Source organism: Gobius niger (genome assembly GCF_951799975.1).
Source record: "Gobius niger genome assembly, chromosome: 8".
NCBI classification, from domain to species: Eukaryota; Metazoa; Chordata; class Actinopteri; order Gobiiformes; family Gobiidae; genus Gobius; species Gobius niger.
Genome location: NC_136859.1, coordinates 15,757,790 through 15,770,876, shown reverse-complemented (window position 1 = coordinate 15,770,876; position 13,087 = coordinate 15,757,790). Strand labels below are relative to the sequence as shown.

At 41.0% G+C, this 13,087-nt stretch overlaps 1 protein-coding gene across 1 annotated transcript in view; it reads right to left on the bottom strand.

The window, feature by feature from the left end:
- Nucleotides 1-13,087, bottom strand: part of LOC306966392 (dynein axonemal heavy chain 11) — a 37,229-nt gene that overhangs the window by 7,172 nt on the left and 16,970 nt on the right. Inside the window, exons 45-67 of the mRNA XM_079561151.1 lie at nucleotides 12,867-13,040; nucleotides 12,088-12,292; nucleotides 11,752-11,917; nucleotides 11,572-11,674; nucleotides 11,199-11,438; nucleotides 10,955-11,116; nucleotides 10,685-10,878; nucleotides 10,190-10,352; nucleotides 9,995-10,118; nucleotides 9,779-9,921; nucleotides 9,527-9,688; nucleotides 8,335-8,568; nucleotides 7,973-8,119; nucleotides 7,781-7,894; nucleotides 7,569-7,712; nucleotides 6,925-7,107; nucleotides 6,731-6,832; nucleotides 6,525-6,659; nucleotides 5,307-5,480; nucleotides 4,958-5,193; nucleotides 4,488-4,610; nucleotides 417-621; nucleotides 142-306 (exon numbers count right to left, since the gene is read on the bottom strand). Of these exons, the coding sequence (XP_079417277.1) occupies nucleotides 142-306; nucleotides 417-621; nucleotides 4,488-4,610; nucleotides 4,958-5,193; nucleotides 5,307-5,480; nucleotides 6,525-6,659; nucleotides 6,731-6,832; nucleotides 6,925-7,107; nucleotides 7,569-7,712; nucleotides 7,781-7,894; nucleotides 7,973-8,119; nucleotides 8,335-8,568; nucleotides 9,527-9,688; nucleotides 9,779-9,921; nucleotides 9,995-10,118; nucleotides 10,190-10,352; nucleotides 10,685-10,878; nucleotides 10,955-11,116; nucleotides 11,199-11,438; nucleotides 11,572-11,674; nucleotides 11,752-11,917; nucleotides 12,088-12,292; nucleotides 12,867-13,040 (3,798 nt within the window). The remainder of the gene's footprint in view (nucleotides 1-141; nucleotides 307-416; nucleotides 622-4,487; nucleotides 4,611-4,957; nucleotides 5,194-5,306; nucleotides 5,481-6,524; nucleotides 6,660-6,730; nucleotides 6,833-6,924; nucleotides 7,108-7,568; nucleotides 7,713-7,780; nucleotides 7,895-7,972; nucleotides 8,120-8,334; nucleotides 8,569-9,526; nucleotides 9,689-9,778; nucleotides 9,922-9,994; nucleotides 10,119-10,189; nucleotides 10,353-10,684; nucleotides 10,879-10,954; nucleotides 11,117-11,198; nucleotides 11,439-11,571; nucleotides 11,675-11,751; nucleotides 11,918-12,087; nucleotides 12,293-12,866; nucleotides 13,041-13,087) is intronic.

Here is a 13,087-nt window from a genome sequence, read left to right as displayed (position 1 = left end):
GAGCTCTTAGGCGCCCAGGCATGCCCCAAATAACTCTCATTACACACTGCAAAGCAAGTGTAATCGCTTTAGCAGTGCAAGTTCTTCTCATACCTGTATATTCAAGCAACTAAAAAGCCCTGCAAGTATTAATAAGCTCACCTTATGCTGAATGAGAGATGCTGTGGTCTTTGTGTTCTCAAGCTGCTCGACCAGAGAAATATCACCCAGGAAATTGCCCTCTGCTGCTGACAGGCGAGTTAACAGGTCATCTTCTAACCTCTTGAGCTCAATTTTGAAGTCATTCTGTTGCATGGTTAGCTCCAACTAAAGCAACACCCACAAAGCAATTTTGAATGGTTATCTCGATGTGTGATATTATGGACTGTAGGTCTCAATTCACCATATTTTATTATTATCTTTTTTTTTATGTTTACCTTCAGTGTCTCCAGCTCAGGTCTTTCTCGGGACACTACGCGCCCCAAGAGCTGTTCCTCCAGCCCCACCGGAGTCACTGTGAAGTTTATGAGGGCAGCCTGGGCCTGCAGCTCCGGAGGGAAGTGAGGACTGGACATCTTGGTGTGCATTATCAGTCGAAACTTACAGTTGTACTCACATTCTTTGCCACCCAGTTGAATGTACCTGGAAGATAAGCCTTCAATGTAAGAAGTTCCAACTTGCATTTTTTCTCACATGCCGATGCCAATATGCATTTTTGGGCTGATTTATTAAGGACATTCATGTTTAGTAGGCGCTTCAGACAAGAGGGTCTAAACGCAGCCGATGGAGAGTCACGTGATCAGTGGAGCTCCAGACCTCCACAGGAAATGACGTCACCTCCAATTTTTTCCTTGCAACATTTATTTAAGTTATCTCAATAAAACACCTTCCGTAAACTCCAATATCCTTAACATTAGGGTTAAGGTTAGGTTTAGGATTAGTTTGGATTAGTTTAAAGGGACTATACAGAGTTTAAAAATGTTCAAATTAAGTATTTTCATCCCTTACATGATACAGCCATGTCCTAAGGAGCTCAGACCTGTTCACCACAACTGCCACTAAAATCCTGCACTGTCACTCAAAAAGGTGTTAATCGGGTTCAAAGTGCCGTCATGCACGAGCTTAATATAGAACCTGCAGTTACGCGTAAGACCTGAGGTGGCAGTAGTGAGTCTAAAATGACCAACTTGCATCTAGCCCTTTTAAGACAGCGTTGTCCTGCTGAGGTGACGTCATTTCCTGTGGAAAAAGTGGAGCTCCACTCCATCGGCTGCATTTAGACCCTTCTCACTTCAGAGAGAACTTGTTCGAAAGACAACTATCACCACATAACCAAACAAAAAAACGCACAAAAGTCTACAACATAAAATATACAAAATAGACCAATTTTCATTTTGCTTTTTCTCCGCCCATTGAGGCCTATGAAGTTGTGGGAGGGATATTGTGAGTTAATATCTTTTGTCGGCCAATAGCCGATATTGTAAAATACCCAAATATGGGCCGGCCGAGGCAAATATCTATGGATATATTGGCCATAATATGTGCAGTAGCTTTAACCTTACACATGCAGGCAGAAATCATGTATTCAGTCCTTGTTTTTCTATGCAGTGACGATAATGAGGTTTCAAGGTCAGACCTCAGTACGTATGATTCTCAAAACTTTTCGATATTTCTCAAACAATATTCTTCTGTCTGAAACATCAACACAAATGGAATTATAGCATTAAACTACAGACGCTGTTTGTGTTGACAAAGATTTGTAACTCATCAGAAAAGTGAAAAAGAGCAGTACCACAAACTTTACCCTGTGTTACCTTACACCAATGGCACCAATGTCTGTGCAAATAAACATGAGTGCATTTGTAGTTCCATTCATTCAATTACTAATAATAAATATCTGAAGTGTGATTATAATGATTATTATGATCATGTTATTGATTTATTTATGAGCAATTCATAGCTTGTTTAATTGCATAGTCATCCTGCGGGCAAATAATGCTGATATTATCACAACAGCAGCCAATACTTATCTGTTCTTGCATTTCAATTAAATTAGCAGTATAGTGGCTTGACGAACCCGGTGGCTTTCCATTTTCGTCTAATTACCCCCCGGGACGTCAGGCAAAGGCCCCTAATTTTACAACTCCTCATGGCCCGGGCCCGGCTCAACTCTATATCTTCACAAGCCAGAATTAATGTACTATTGATAGAACCATTACTCCACCAAATTAAAGTCCGCGCTGATGGATTGGCTCGCAGTCTTCCGTCAGCGATGAAAGGAACAATTAGTATTCATTACTTCACACTCTGCAACATTCCAATTATTAATGAACTTCAGCTGCGGAAGCCCACCAGATCCATCATGGCCGCTGCGGCACGTTTTATTAATCATCGACAGAAACAAGTGCGTGGGTCATCTACAGGGGATAAACTTATAATCAGATTTGCCGAGATGAATAGTTATGTCTAGAACGGACAAGAGTTCTTTGGAGAGACGCTCAATGAACAACATCCATAGCTGGCCGAGCATATGGATCGGGGCGAGGAAGATGTAAACATTTTTCAAAAGCACATTATCAATATGTGGTCATTTCAATTTCCTACAAATATTAGCTACTTGCAGCTTCTGTTGATTAATATTTAGTTTATTCTGCGAGAGTGCGGGACATGTAACACCATAAGTGATCTGTTATTTTGTTTCAGTGGAAGGCTATTGGGTCATACTTTACATTACAGCATAATAATAACATATTAATGGGTTAAAAATAGCATTTTATCATATTTCCATAACACCCAGCAAAAACAAATTAGTATTATGTTCACAGGTAATTTACATTCTTTATATACTGGTTGCGGTTATAAATAATTTGACCAATATTACCATAAAAATGAGTCTAGTTGTATGTGCATGTAAGTTCCAAAATCACCTTATTAGTTACCTGATGCTTCCATCCTATTGCCACGTTATGCTGTTAAGTAAAGTTCTAGAAATCTATAAAAAGTGAACATGCCAAATTTCTTACACAAACCTCGAATAGTCCCAATTCAGCTTTTACACTGTGGCCCAGCTGTTCAATATTCATTACACCTGAGCAATATGAACACACAAATGTACATCTATCACCAATGTTGAGGGTCCAATCAATACGCTGCCCTCTGGGATTCAGAGCATGTGCCCCCAATTCATTTATAATCTAAAGAGTGGGCAATAATAACGCATTCAGTCTTGTCTTCGTGGCATTTTGAGCTCACTGAGATTCAACCATCTGGCAAATCTGATTCCACTGTCTCGAGCTACTGACACATGTAAAGAGGCATTGACTTCTTCGTTCCAGCGGGGAGAACGCATGTAGTGATTTGTAATGTTTCTGTTTGACTACGGTGTAATGATCTAAAAAAAGCGAAATCCATTGCATGATATGTTTGATTGTTAATCCACCATCAACCCGTGCTTCACAGCTAGAAGGTCCCGGGTTCGATTCCCACCTGGACAGGGCCTTTCTGTGTGGAGTTTGCATGTTCCCCCCCGTGTCTGCGTAGGTTTCCTCCGGGTACTCCGGTTTCCCCTACCACTAAAAACATGTCCGATACCCCAGGATGAATGAGAGTGTGTTTGAGAGTGTGACTGGGGGGCAATGGATACAAATTAGCCCATGGCAACGATCCAGGGTGGTGTGTTTACATGCATGAGATGTGTGTTCATTAACATGCACTGTCCTGACCAAATAAACAACTAAATAAAAATAAAAAACTTCAAGAAAGATACAGAAATTCTGATGAGCACAATATCATTAGAAGCCATACTGCATAACATAGATAAATAAAATAACCAGGAGTATTTTAAAGGAGCATTATGCAACTTTTTAATGTGGAAAAAAAAGTTTATATTTGTGAGCATTTGACGTAGCGGCTGTATGAGTGATCAGCATAGTATCTTTTACTTTCCATCTCAGTGGTCTCTAGGACGCTCCAGGGTCAATTGTTTGGAAAGTTTTCACTGCAGATGAACCCTCTCACCAGAAAACCTACAAAACAATTGATCCTGGAGTGTCCTAGAGACCACCGTGACATGCGGACCACTCATACACTACAAGGTCAAATACGCAAAAATGTCAACTTTCTTTTTTTCATAAAAAGTTGCATAATGCACCTATAATATTGGTATTTTTTTATGGTGGAGGACCTAAAAGCATGGCTTTCAGTGTGTGTGCGAACTCACCTCTCCTCAGATCTGACCCATGACTAAGCAAGATGCTGCTTTGCTTTAACTACATGCAGCCAAACATTAGGTTTAAATACATTAGGTCTTCTTCCAAATGGTTATGGTTATTATTGATTACACATTGCAGAAGAATAGCATTGTTGGTTTCCAGCTGATCATGAGGGCCACATTTGGTTACGCGATTGTTATTAACTTGTTCTTGTGACGTAACAACACAAAACCTGGATTGTTCTGCAGTGTGGCTTTAAGCATTCAAACTATATTTACATGTGTTTTTGGTACTAACCTTCCTTTTTTGATAGTGTTTTTGCCCAGTAGTGGCTCTAAGACCGGGTCCAGCTTTTCCGTCATGTTCTCAATCAGAAGAGTTTCCCCACAGGAAAGAGCCCTTTCAATTATATTGAGATACCTATTGACACAGACATAGATATAGGTAGTGAGTACAGTGGGTCTATAGTGAGTACAGTGGGTCTATATGACTGTATTGAAAAGTGCTAGTTCAAAAATAATGTTATCAAGAAGGTTTTGGAATCACTTCTGAATTTCTTGTAATACTATGACAGTAACAATTACAAACTACAACCACAGCAGCTATTCTATTCTATTCTATTCTATTCTATTCTATTCTATTCTATTCTATTCTATTCTATTCTATTCTATTCTATTCTATCACGAGTGCAAATATTACAGTTTCTCAGTAATCTTTTTACACTTTAGTATTAGTATTAGTATTAGTATTGTTAAAGATCATCTCACCCTTTCTGTCCCATTTGCACCACAGTCAGCTCTGACCCAAGCCAGTTTTGGACCCACTTAATGGCCTGCTGCTGAGGGTCAATGAGAAGTGGCCAACGCTCACTGGTGGTCAGGATGGCAGCGTTTTCAATGGACATCCGATCGTTTGGCAGGCCCTGGTTATGCCAAGCAGCCACAGTGGCATCATCTGTAAGCATGAGGACCGGGTCCAGGCCGTCTGTCAGGGCAATGGAGACCTGGAACACAGAGCAACGATAATGTCACTGTGATTGGGAGAGCAAGAGAGAGTCCACTAATTGTACAGCAGGCATCAGTAGAAAGAGAGTACCTTCTTTAAAATGAACTTTACCTTTTTAGACTGAAGAAATGGAATCCAGTTGTCATTCAGAAGCTCACTGCGGTATTGCAGAGGGAAATATCCCATGTAAGAGACGAATGCTGCCGTGAGCAGCACATCTCCACACACAGTCTTCTGTTGCTTTTCATACTCAACCAATGCACAAGACCAGCGCTCTTTTTCAGACTAAAAAACAAGAGCAGCAAGACGATGAATTGTAATGTTTCTAACGAGAATTGTCCAAAAGCATCCATAAACAATTACATTACAAAGTAGGACGACAAGGCAAAAAATTACAAATCATTTAAAATGTCTCTGGAAGTTTGGTTGTATTTTCTTAGCATCCATTTCCCATCTATTTAAACCTTCAATACTGTGACTGTGACAGCCTCGCGGCGATAAATCACGCATGGCATTTTCTTACAAGGGGCTGTGGATCTGGAATATGTCACATAATAAATTCCCAGACAGTTAAAAATCACTATAATTTTACTCTAATGTATTATGGATTGCTTGTAATATCACTCAGTCTGGGGTTAGACGTTGTTAATTTCCAACAGCTGTTGGGGCATTGAGGTAAGTTAATGATTAAATATAGACGGTCTGATTTATTAGTCTCAACACTATTACTTCCAGGTCAATGCCATAAAGACAAAACATTTATCTTGATATGCTCAAAAGCCAAGCGGCTCCATGCAAACCACATTTGTTCACACAAATAAGAAAGTCGAACTTACAAAATGGCCCCTGAAATGACTATCATTTATTCTGTATTAGCGTCCATAAAGATAATAGATAGTGCAGACAAACAGGAGGTAAGGACGGGGAAAAAAAGATACCACTAAGTATAGAAAGTAGATGAATATTCTATTACCTACAGCTGTGAACCTAAACATAGAGTGTTTATTGTGAAGGCTCTGCCATCTCATGCCCTCTGTAGTTGGATACAGTTCAGAAATCCATTGCCGAAACCCATTGCCCGGCTTAGCCATGCATTTTGTGTGGTGCAGCCCTCTCTACCTGTCTCACAAGTCTCTACATTTCTGAGCCAGGCAGTAAAATCACCCGTTGTTGAATTTTCTGGACAGATGTCACCTTGTGTTGCTAGGACATAAGAGTCAGTCAGACAGATAACTAATGTCTGCTACTTCTGACTTTTATGAATCAATCACCATGGATAGTTCGCAGGCTTCTTGTTCCAACTAAACACACTGTCACCCACACTTTTACCTCTAAGCCCTTGACCAGTCTGTTAGCCAGCTGTATGGTCTGATTGGTCCGGGCCACCTCTTCTTGACAGCTGAGTTTTTCTACTGTTGCCTTTTTGAACTGCTCTGTCAGGCTTTGGAGAGTTGTGTCAAGATCCTAGAAGCAAATATAAAAAGACATTATAACAATTTTAATTATGCAAGAAAAAGCAAGTACAAAATACTCACCATTAATTTCTTCTGAACAGTCAACAGCTTGTTTGTAGCCATTTCCAATTCTATATTAGCTTGTGCCAATGCTTGCCGTTTTGGAATCACTTCACAGTAAATCTGTGATTGTCATAATGAGAGCAAATTGAGCAAAAATATCTTGTCTTGAATATTAATTAACAAAAAGGGTTGATGAAAAATTGCTGCCAAACCTCATAATATCTGACAATGTTAATGATCCAGGCGCAGAGTCCAGCTGCAGCTGTGGACTTGGTCCGAACCAGATCCGGGTGGAAGCCAGGCTTTCTCAGATATTCCTGTTTGACCACACTCAAACAAGACTCCGGGATGTTCTCTTTGTCGTACGACATTAGCGCTTGGAGAAAATCATCAACCTAAAAATGCAAACAAGATTTTTCTTTACGTATTTCAGAAACTGTGTTTGAATATTATGTGAATATTTGATATTTATCGTTGTTTCAAACTTTCTAGTTCTATCACAATTATATTAAAATATTTCACTTTTTTAAACTTGTTTTCTTCCTATATTTTACAACTTCAATTATTTATTTTTTTGTAAGTCCTATACACTTGTGAATTTGTCAGAATATCCTTAGATTATTCACACCATATATATTTACTGATTTTTGTCTCCTATCATTCAACTTAATTAAAAATATCCAATCATTTGTTTTGGAGTGACACAACACTTCTTCAGTGAATCAGCATATTCAAAAATCCATTCAGATTTAATGTAAGCAGCGGTTATCGCTGGGCTGAGCAGAGTCAAGGTCACACTGTGTGAATTAGATAGACATTAATCAGGCAGAGGTGAGTGACACAGTGACAGCTTAACCTTGCCCATGAAGGCTCGCGCCGCCTTCCAGCTCCGGTCCTTTGGCACTCGACCGCGAGGAGCGAGCAGCACCATCACAGCAGCTGCTACATTGATCACTGCCACCGGCGGGTTCGGAAAGGCTTTCATCTCAGTCAAATTCACCTGAATATCAGAGACATTTATCAAGTCCTTGCTCAAGCGGGGTTGGTCTGGTTAGCAAAGCGGGGCACCTTATTGAGGGTGTTGAGTGCTGCTGTTGCTGCTGCTAGCGATGGCTCAGCTTTAGCTAGATCATCCTCACAGTCCTTTTGTCTGGCTGCCACTTGAACCTGAATAACAGCAACCTGCACATGACAGACAGATAAAAAGTGTGTGTTAAAATAAAACGAATCAAGGGGGGGGCGGGGCATTAAGTGTCTCACCTTCTGCGCCTCTGTATCTGCAGCTTCCCTTTTGCAGCTAACTTTCTCTGTTTGCTGACCAATCTGTGCAATAAGAGCTTCGATATTCAGGTTTTTGATGAACAGCTCTTCTTCTTGAGAGGCAAGTTTGGCTTTCAGATCTTCAACCTTACAAAAATAAAAACAAGAACCTCTGGATTCATTCATATTTCATCTTATTTCTCGGTACCTAGTAAAAACGCATTCACTTATAGATGCGTGTTTTGGCATATAGAATGTTTCCTAAATGTATCTTGGCTTGGGACCAACTCAAGGAGAAGACTTGATCCGTAAGTTCAACAAAAGGAACACGTTTGCGCCCGACGCGACACACTGCAGTATACCTGAGATGCAGTAGTCTGTAGTTTTTGGAGACCACAGTCCAAGCGTCCCATCTTGTCCTGGAGCTGGGCACGGCTCCTCTGCAGCAGGTTCCTGTAGAGGCTGATTTGCTGGAGAAAGCTCTTGGGGGTGGTGTAATTGTACCTCTTCTCATTGCGTTGGTATTTTTCACTCGCATGTTTGACACTGGTGTGAACGTAGGCCATGAAAAGACTGATGGATTCCTGGACAGCAGGCTGTAAAAATAAGCAGGGGGTGGGGAGAGGGGGGGAGCAAGGGGGAACGGTGGATTGAGTGGAGTTTAACATCCCATCCTGATGGAGCTGAAATATTATCTTCATACATTTTGAATTCATCTACAAGTTTTGCCGTCTTACTTGGCTTCCCTGACTTACTCAATCTGATATTTAAGTGCAGCTAGCAGGAATGATTAGGGTTTGAAACCTCTGTGAAAATAATGCGTTTAGTCCACTGACATCACGCCTGTGTCTGCTGTTTACATTATCTCACCTATGGCTTTCAAACTTTAACATGGTACCTGCGATGGCACTACTGCTGGATGCAAAGTGTGCTTATGATATGACGCATAGTGGCAGAACAGCTCAATTCATCATTGTAATCAATTACAGCCAAAACAAATGCACAGACAATGAGGATCTGACCTGACTATAACGCACAATATGCTCACTAGAGGAGACAGGAGAACACCCTCATTAATCAGAAGTGATAGACGATTTTGTGTACTGCACTTTGCTTAAATATGTCAAATAATCTGCTAAAATATAACACATAGCTATATAAAACAGGAGGTTTAAGTCTGGCACATATGGCTCTGGATGACACTTGCTGGTTGTGACAGCTGTGCCTCCTCGCAGGGTCGTTATGTGCTTAATCACTCTTCCCCCATTAACACAAATGATCCTGGTTGAGATGGAAAACAATGATATGCCTTGCACTCACTTAGAGTCTCCAGGCATGCGTTCAGCAATTTGTCAGTACCTCAACACACAACTAACGATGAGGGATCTGCGCGAAAGTTAATCCAGCTGCACAACGGTAATTACAAGGTGTTCATTCAAATCAGTCAGAAACTAGGGTTACGCGAAAACAGATGTGACAGACAAATGTGGTAAAATTAAACACAATCATGTCGTGGCAATTGTACAACGTTTTTTTTTTTTTTTTGGCCCAAACCTCAATTCCATCAATTTCTTGAATGAATCTGTGGCTGACGGACCGCAGAGCCTCTGGTGTCCAAGGATGGAACCAGTCTATGGTGGTGCACTGGAAGAGGGCAGGGAACCTACGCGCCCTCGTACGAAGTGCACTGCCAACTGGAGACAAGCAGAGAATCACCTAAAAAACACCAAGAGGACATCGGTGCTCTAGTTCATTATCAGGATTACTGCTGCAAGAAAAGAAACACTGGTTATTTAAGAAACTGACCTTTAGTCGTTGCTGAACTCTTTCAATGAAAAACCTCCAGCAGTTCTCCCTATTGTCCACTAGTCCAGAAGCACGGACTTCAGCTCTCACTCCAGACACAATCCCCCCAGTCTCCTCCTCAGTGAAGAGTTCAGGGATCTCCCCTGGACACGAGGCACATTTAGGCCATTTCAAAATAACACAAATACAGATGGTGCTGAAAGAACAATTTCAGACCTGATGCTAGAAAGTCATTGATGACGACTAAAAATCTTTCATCTGGAATCTGGGCTTCTGTCATGACAAAGACCACTCTCTGGTTCTTTACACCAGCCTTCATGAACAAACCCACAAGGTCCATCTACGACAAAATAAAATACATAACCTCAATAGTGGAATCTTGTTTTATTCACCAAGTATGTAGTCATGTACCTTAAGATCCTGGATACTGTATCCACTGGTCAGAGTAATTTGGAAAACTTCTGTTGCTGATATGAAAGCTGCAAGGCGTGTCAGGCTCTGCTTCCCACTGCCTCCGACTCCGACCAATAAGCCATGACCTCTGGGAGATGCCAAGATACGACTTATACGGCACCTAGCAACAGCAGATACAATAAGCAATAAGCAGATACAACAAGTCTGCATCTGTGGCTCCCAACCTTTTCACACCAAGTACCACCTCCATGAATACCTTCCAAGTACCAACAGGTCTAGATCCGGATCAAATCAGGACTAAACAACTAAATTATTGTATGTCTTTACTGGGTATAAACCAAGTCTAAACCAGAAAAAAAACACCTTTCTTACACGCATTCCTAAAACATACATTAAATGATCTCCTGCAAATGGCTGAAATTTTGACCTATTTGCGGGTATACTAATATATCTTATAATATATTATTTTCACATACGTATTCAACAACTCACACATGCTGCATAGCATCTTCAAACAACACTAAGTCCATCACTGCGTTGAACTCATTGTAGGTTTCCAGTGCATCTGTGAGTGAGTCCCTCAGCGCAGACCAGTCACTGATTTGAGTGTAGGATGACTCCCCATCCATTTGAGCAAAGTGGCAATAAAGAAGGGGCTGTTTTGTTATCTTTGTTGTGTCCAAACCCTGAAAAAGTACAAAGTGAGTATTTCGGGAAGTGTTAGACAGTATCTTTCATAACTTAAGCGTATTTTTGTTGTACCTCAAAATATTGATGTACAATCTCCATCTGAAGCCTCTGGAAAAGCTGGAGGTCCTTTTCATTCACCAGTCTGTCAGAGTAGACTCTGCACGACTCATGCAGCCAGAGTAGTGCTAGATCAGTGCTGTCTTTCACTGTGTCAGGCCCAGCAATAAAAATACCCTGAATAAATACATATCAGATCAGCCAATAGTAATATTTATCTGCAGTGCACTTTGCTTTACTATAAATCTGCTTGTACTACCTGAAAGACGTTGGACAGGTCTCGGAGATTAAATATGTAGTGGAATTTGATGGCAGTGGGTAGGCAGCAGTTTACCATCTTGTGATGAAGACTTACGGCAGCCTGAACCACAGCTGTGGCACTTATCTGAGCCAGTGAACTAAAGACCTGCTGCTGCAGATGTGCACTCAGGATCTGACTGAAGATTGACATCTGGGCTTCAAATGAGGGAAAGTTCACTGCGAACACTGAAAAATGCCTCTGTGGATGAAGACAAATGTGAACCTTTGTCAAACTTTTAATGAGTATTTTGAGGGTAGAGTGTACTGATTGTTGTTTTGATTTGTTTTATTAATAACCTACTTTACATAATTAAGTGAGGTGTCCAAATTACCTGTAGTCTGGGGTTAATGTTGAAGCTTCCTGCTGTTGGGTTCATACAGGCAATGTACTGGGTATTGTATATTTCTTTGAGAGTCAGTTTATGTCTGTCATACCTATGTTGACAAAAGTAAAACCATCATGTTAATTAGTTAATTAGGAAGACTTATATTATACATTGTACTGGTCTCACCAGTGTCCATAATCCAGATGCTGGCGGATGAGTGTATGAGGCTGCACTGTGCCATAGGCGTCTACTGCAGGCATGTTCATGTCATCTATAAAATAGATCAGCTTCCTGTTGCCGACAGGTGAGAAGCTTTTGCCTGTTCTTTTCTCCAAAGGTTGTTCAAGGCTCACTGCAAAACATGATATAAAAGCTATACTAAAAAGGATAAAGCTTAGACAGATATTGAGAAAAAATTCCAAGGGCTTATGTTTTGTACTTACTTCTCTTAACCACCAGCAGATGGTGCTCTTGTTCACCTGCCTTAAATTTAACAAAACGGACCTAAAAAAAAAAACTTACTCTGCAGCATGTGTGAGGTGGTGTAGTAGTTGAGTGGCACTTTTGCCGTCACGTAACACTCTTGAAGGCCGTCTAACTTGTTCCTGACAAGTGCCGACTTCCCCACTCCTGCGTTCCCCACTAGCATGAGCGGCTGTCTCATCTGCAGCAACAAGTCCATGAAGTACTGCAGTCGTACGGTCTCTGCTGTGTGTACCAGAACAGCCTGCAATCATAGGAACAGCGGGGAGAGAGGGCACCGAAACATACATGCTTATTATGGCTTTCTTTTCCTCTGATTTATTGACAGACATGTGTTCAGTGGATTGCCTGTGATTTATAATTTCTTGTATTTCCCCAGTAGACCACAGCTATTCTGTCATAATAGCATCATTTGCTGAGAACAAAACCCTACTAATTATGGCCCAGCGAGGGGCTTTAGAGCATTCACAGCTGTACGCAGGAGCATAAAGAAAGACAATAGCGTGTGGGTGATAGCTCAAGCCTTGTTGCTCATGGCTTCACCCCCGCTCAGTCTGGTATGGGGTTCACTAGACGGTAATCAGACTCAGTGGCAAGCCTATCATCCGTTCTTGCACCCTGCCATAACCTCACGATGTGACTTTACCCTCTCTTATTATGTTCACTGAGGCATACTTACATTTTTAATATGCTTGCATTGTTCATTTTTTGTTATTTTTTCTTAAACGGTGTTGTGATTGCAAAGGGTTATAATTTGCTGAGAAAGTTGTTCTTTTAAAGTTCATCTGTGAGGTTTTTTTTTTCTCTCTTACTCTTACCTGTAACGGTGTGCAAGTCTCCATTTCAAATGCAGGGACATTATCAGACCAAGGCAAAAATCTCCTGGTTTGAGGATCAAGATAGTAGTCAAAAACTGTCCCCTGTGCTGGTAATTTCACTGACTTCATTTCTTTGGTCCACCAGTGACTGAATTCCACACGATAATCGCAGAGCTAATGACAAAACATTTCTTTAATTCATACTTTTGTGTTGTTGTGCA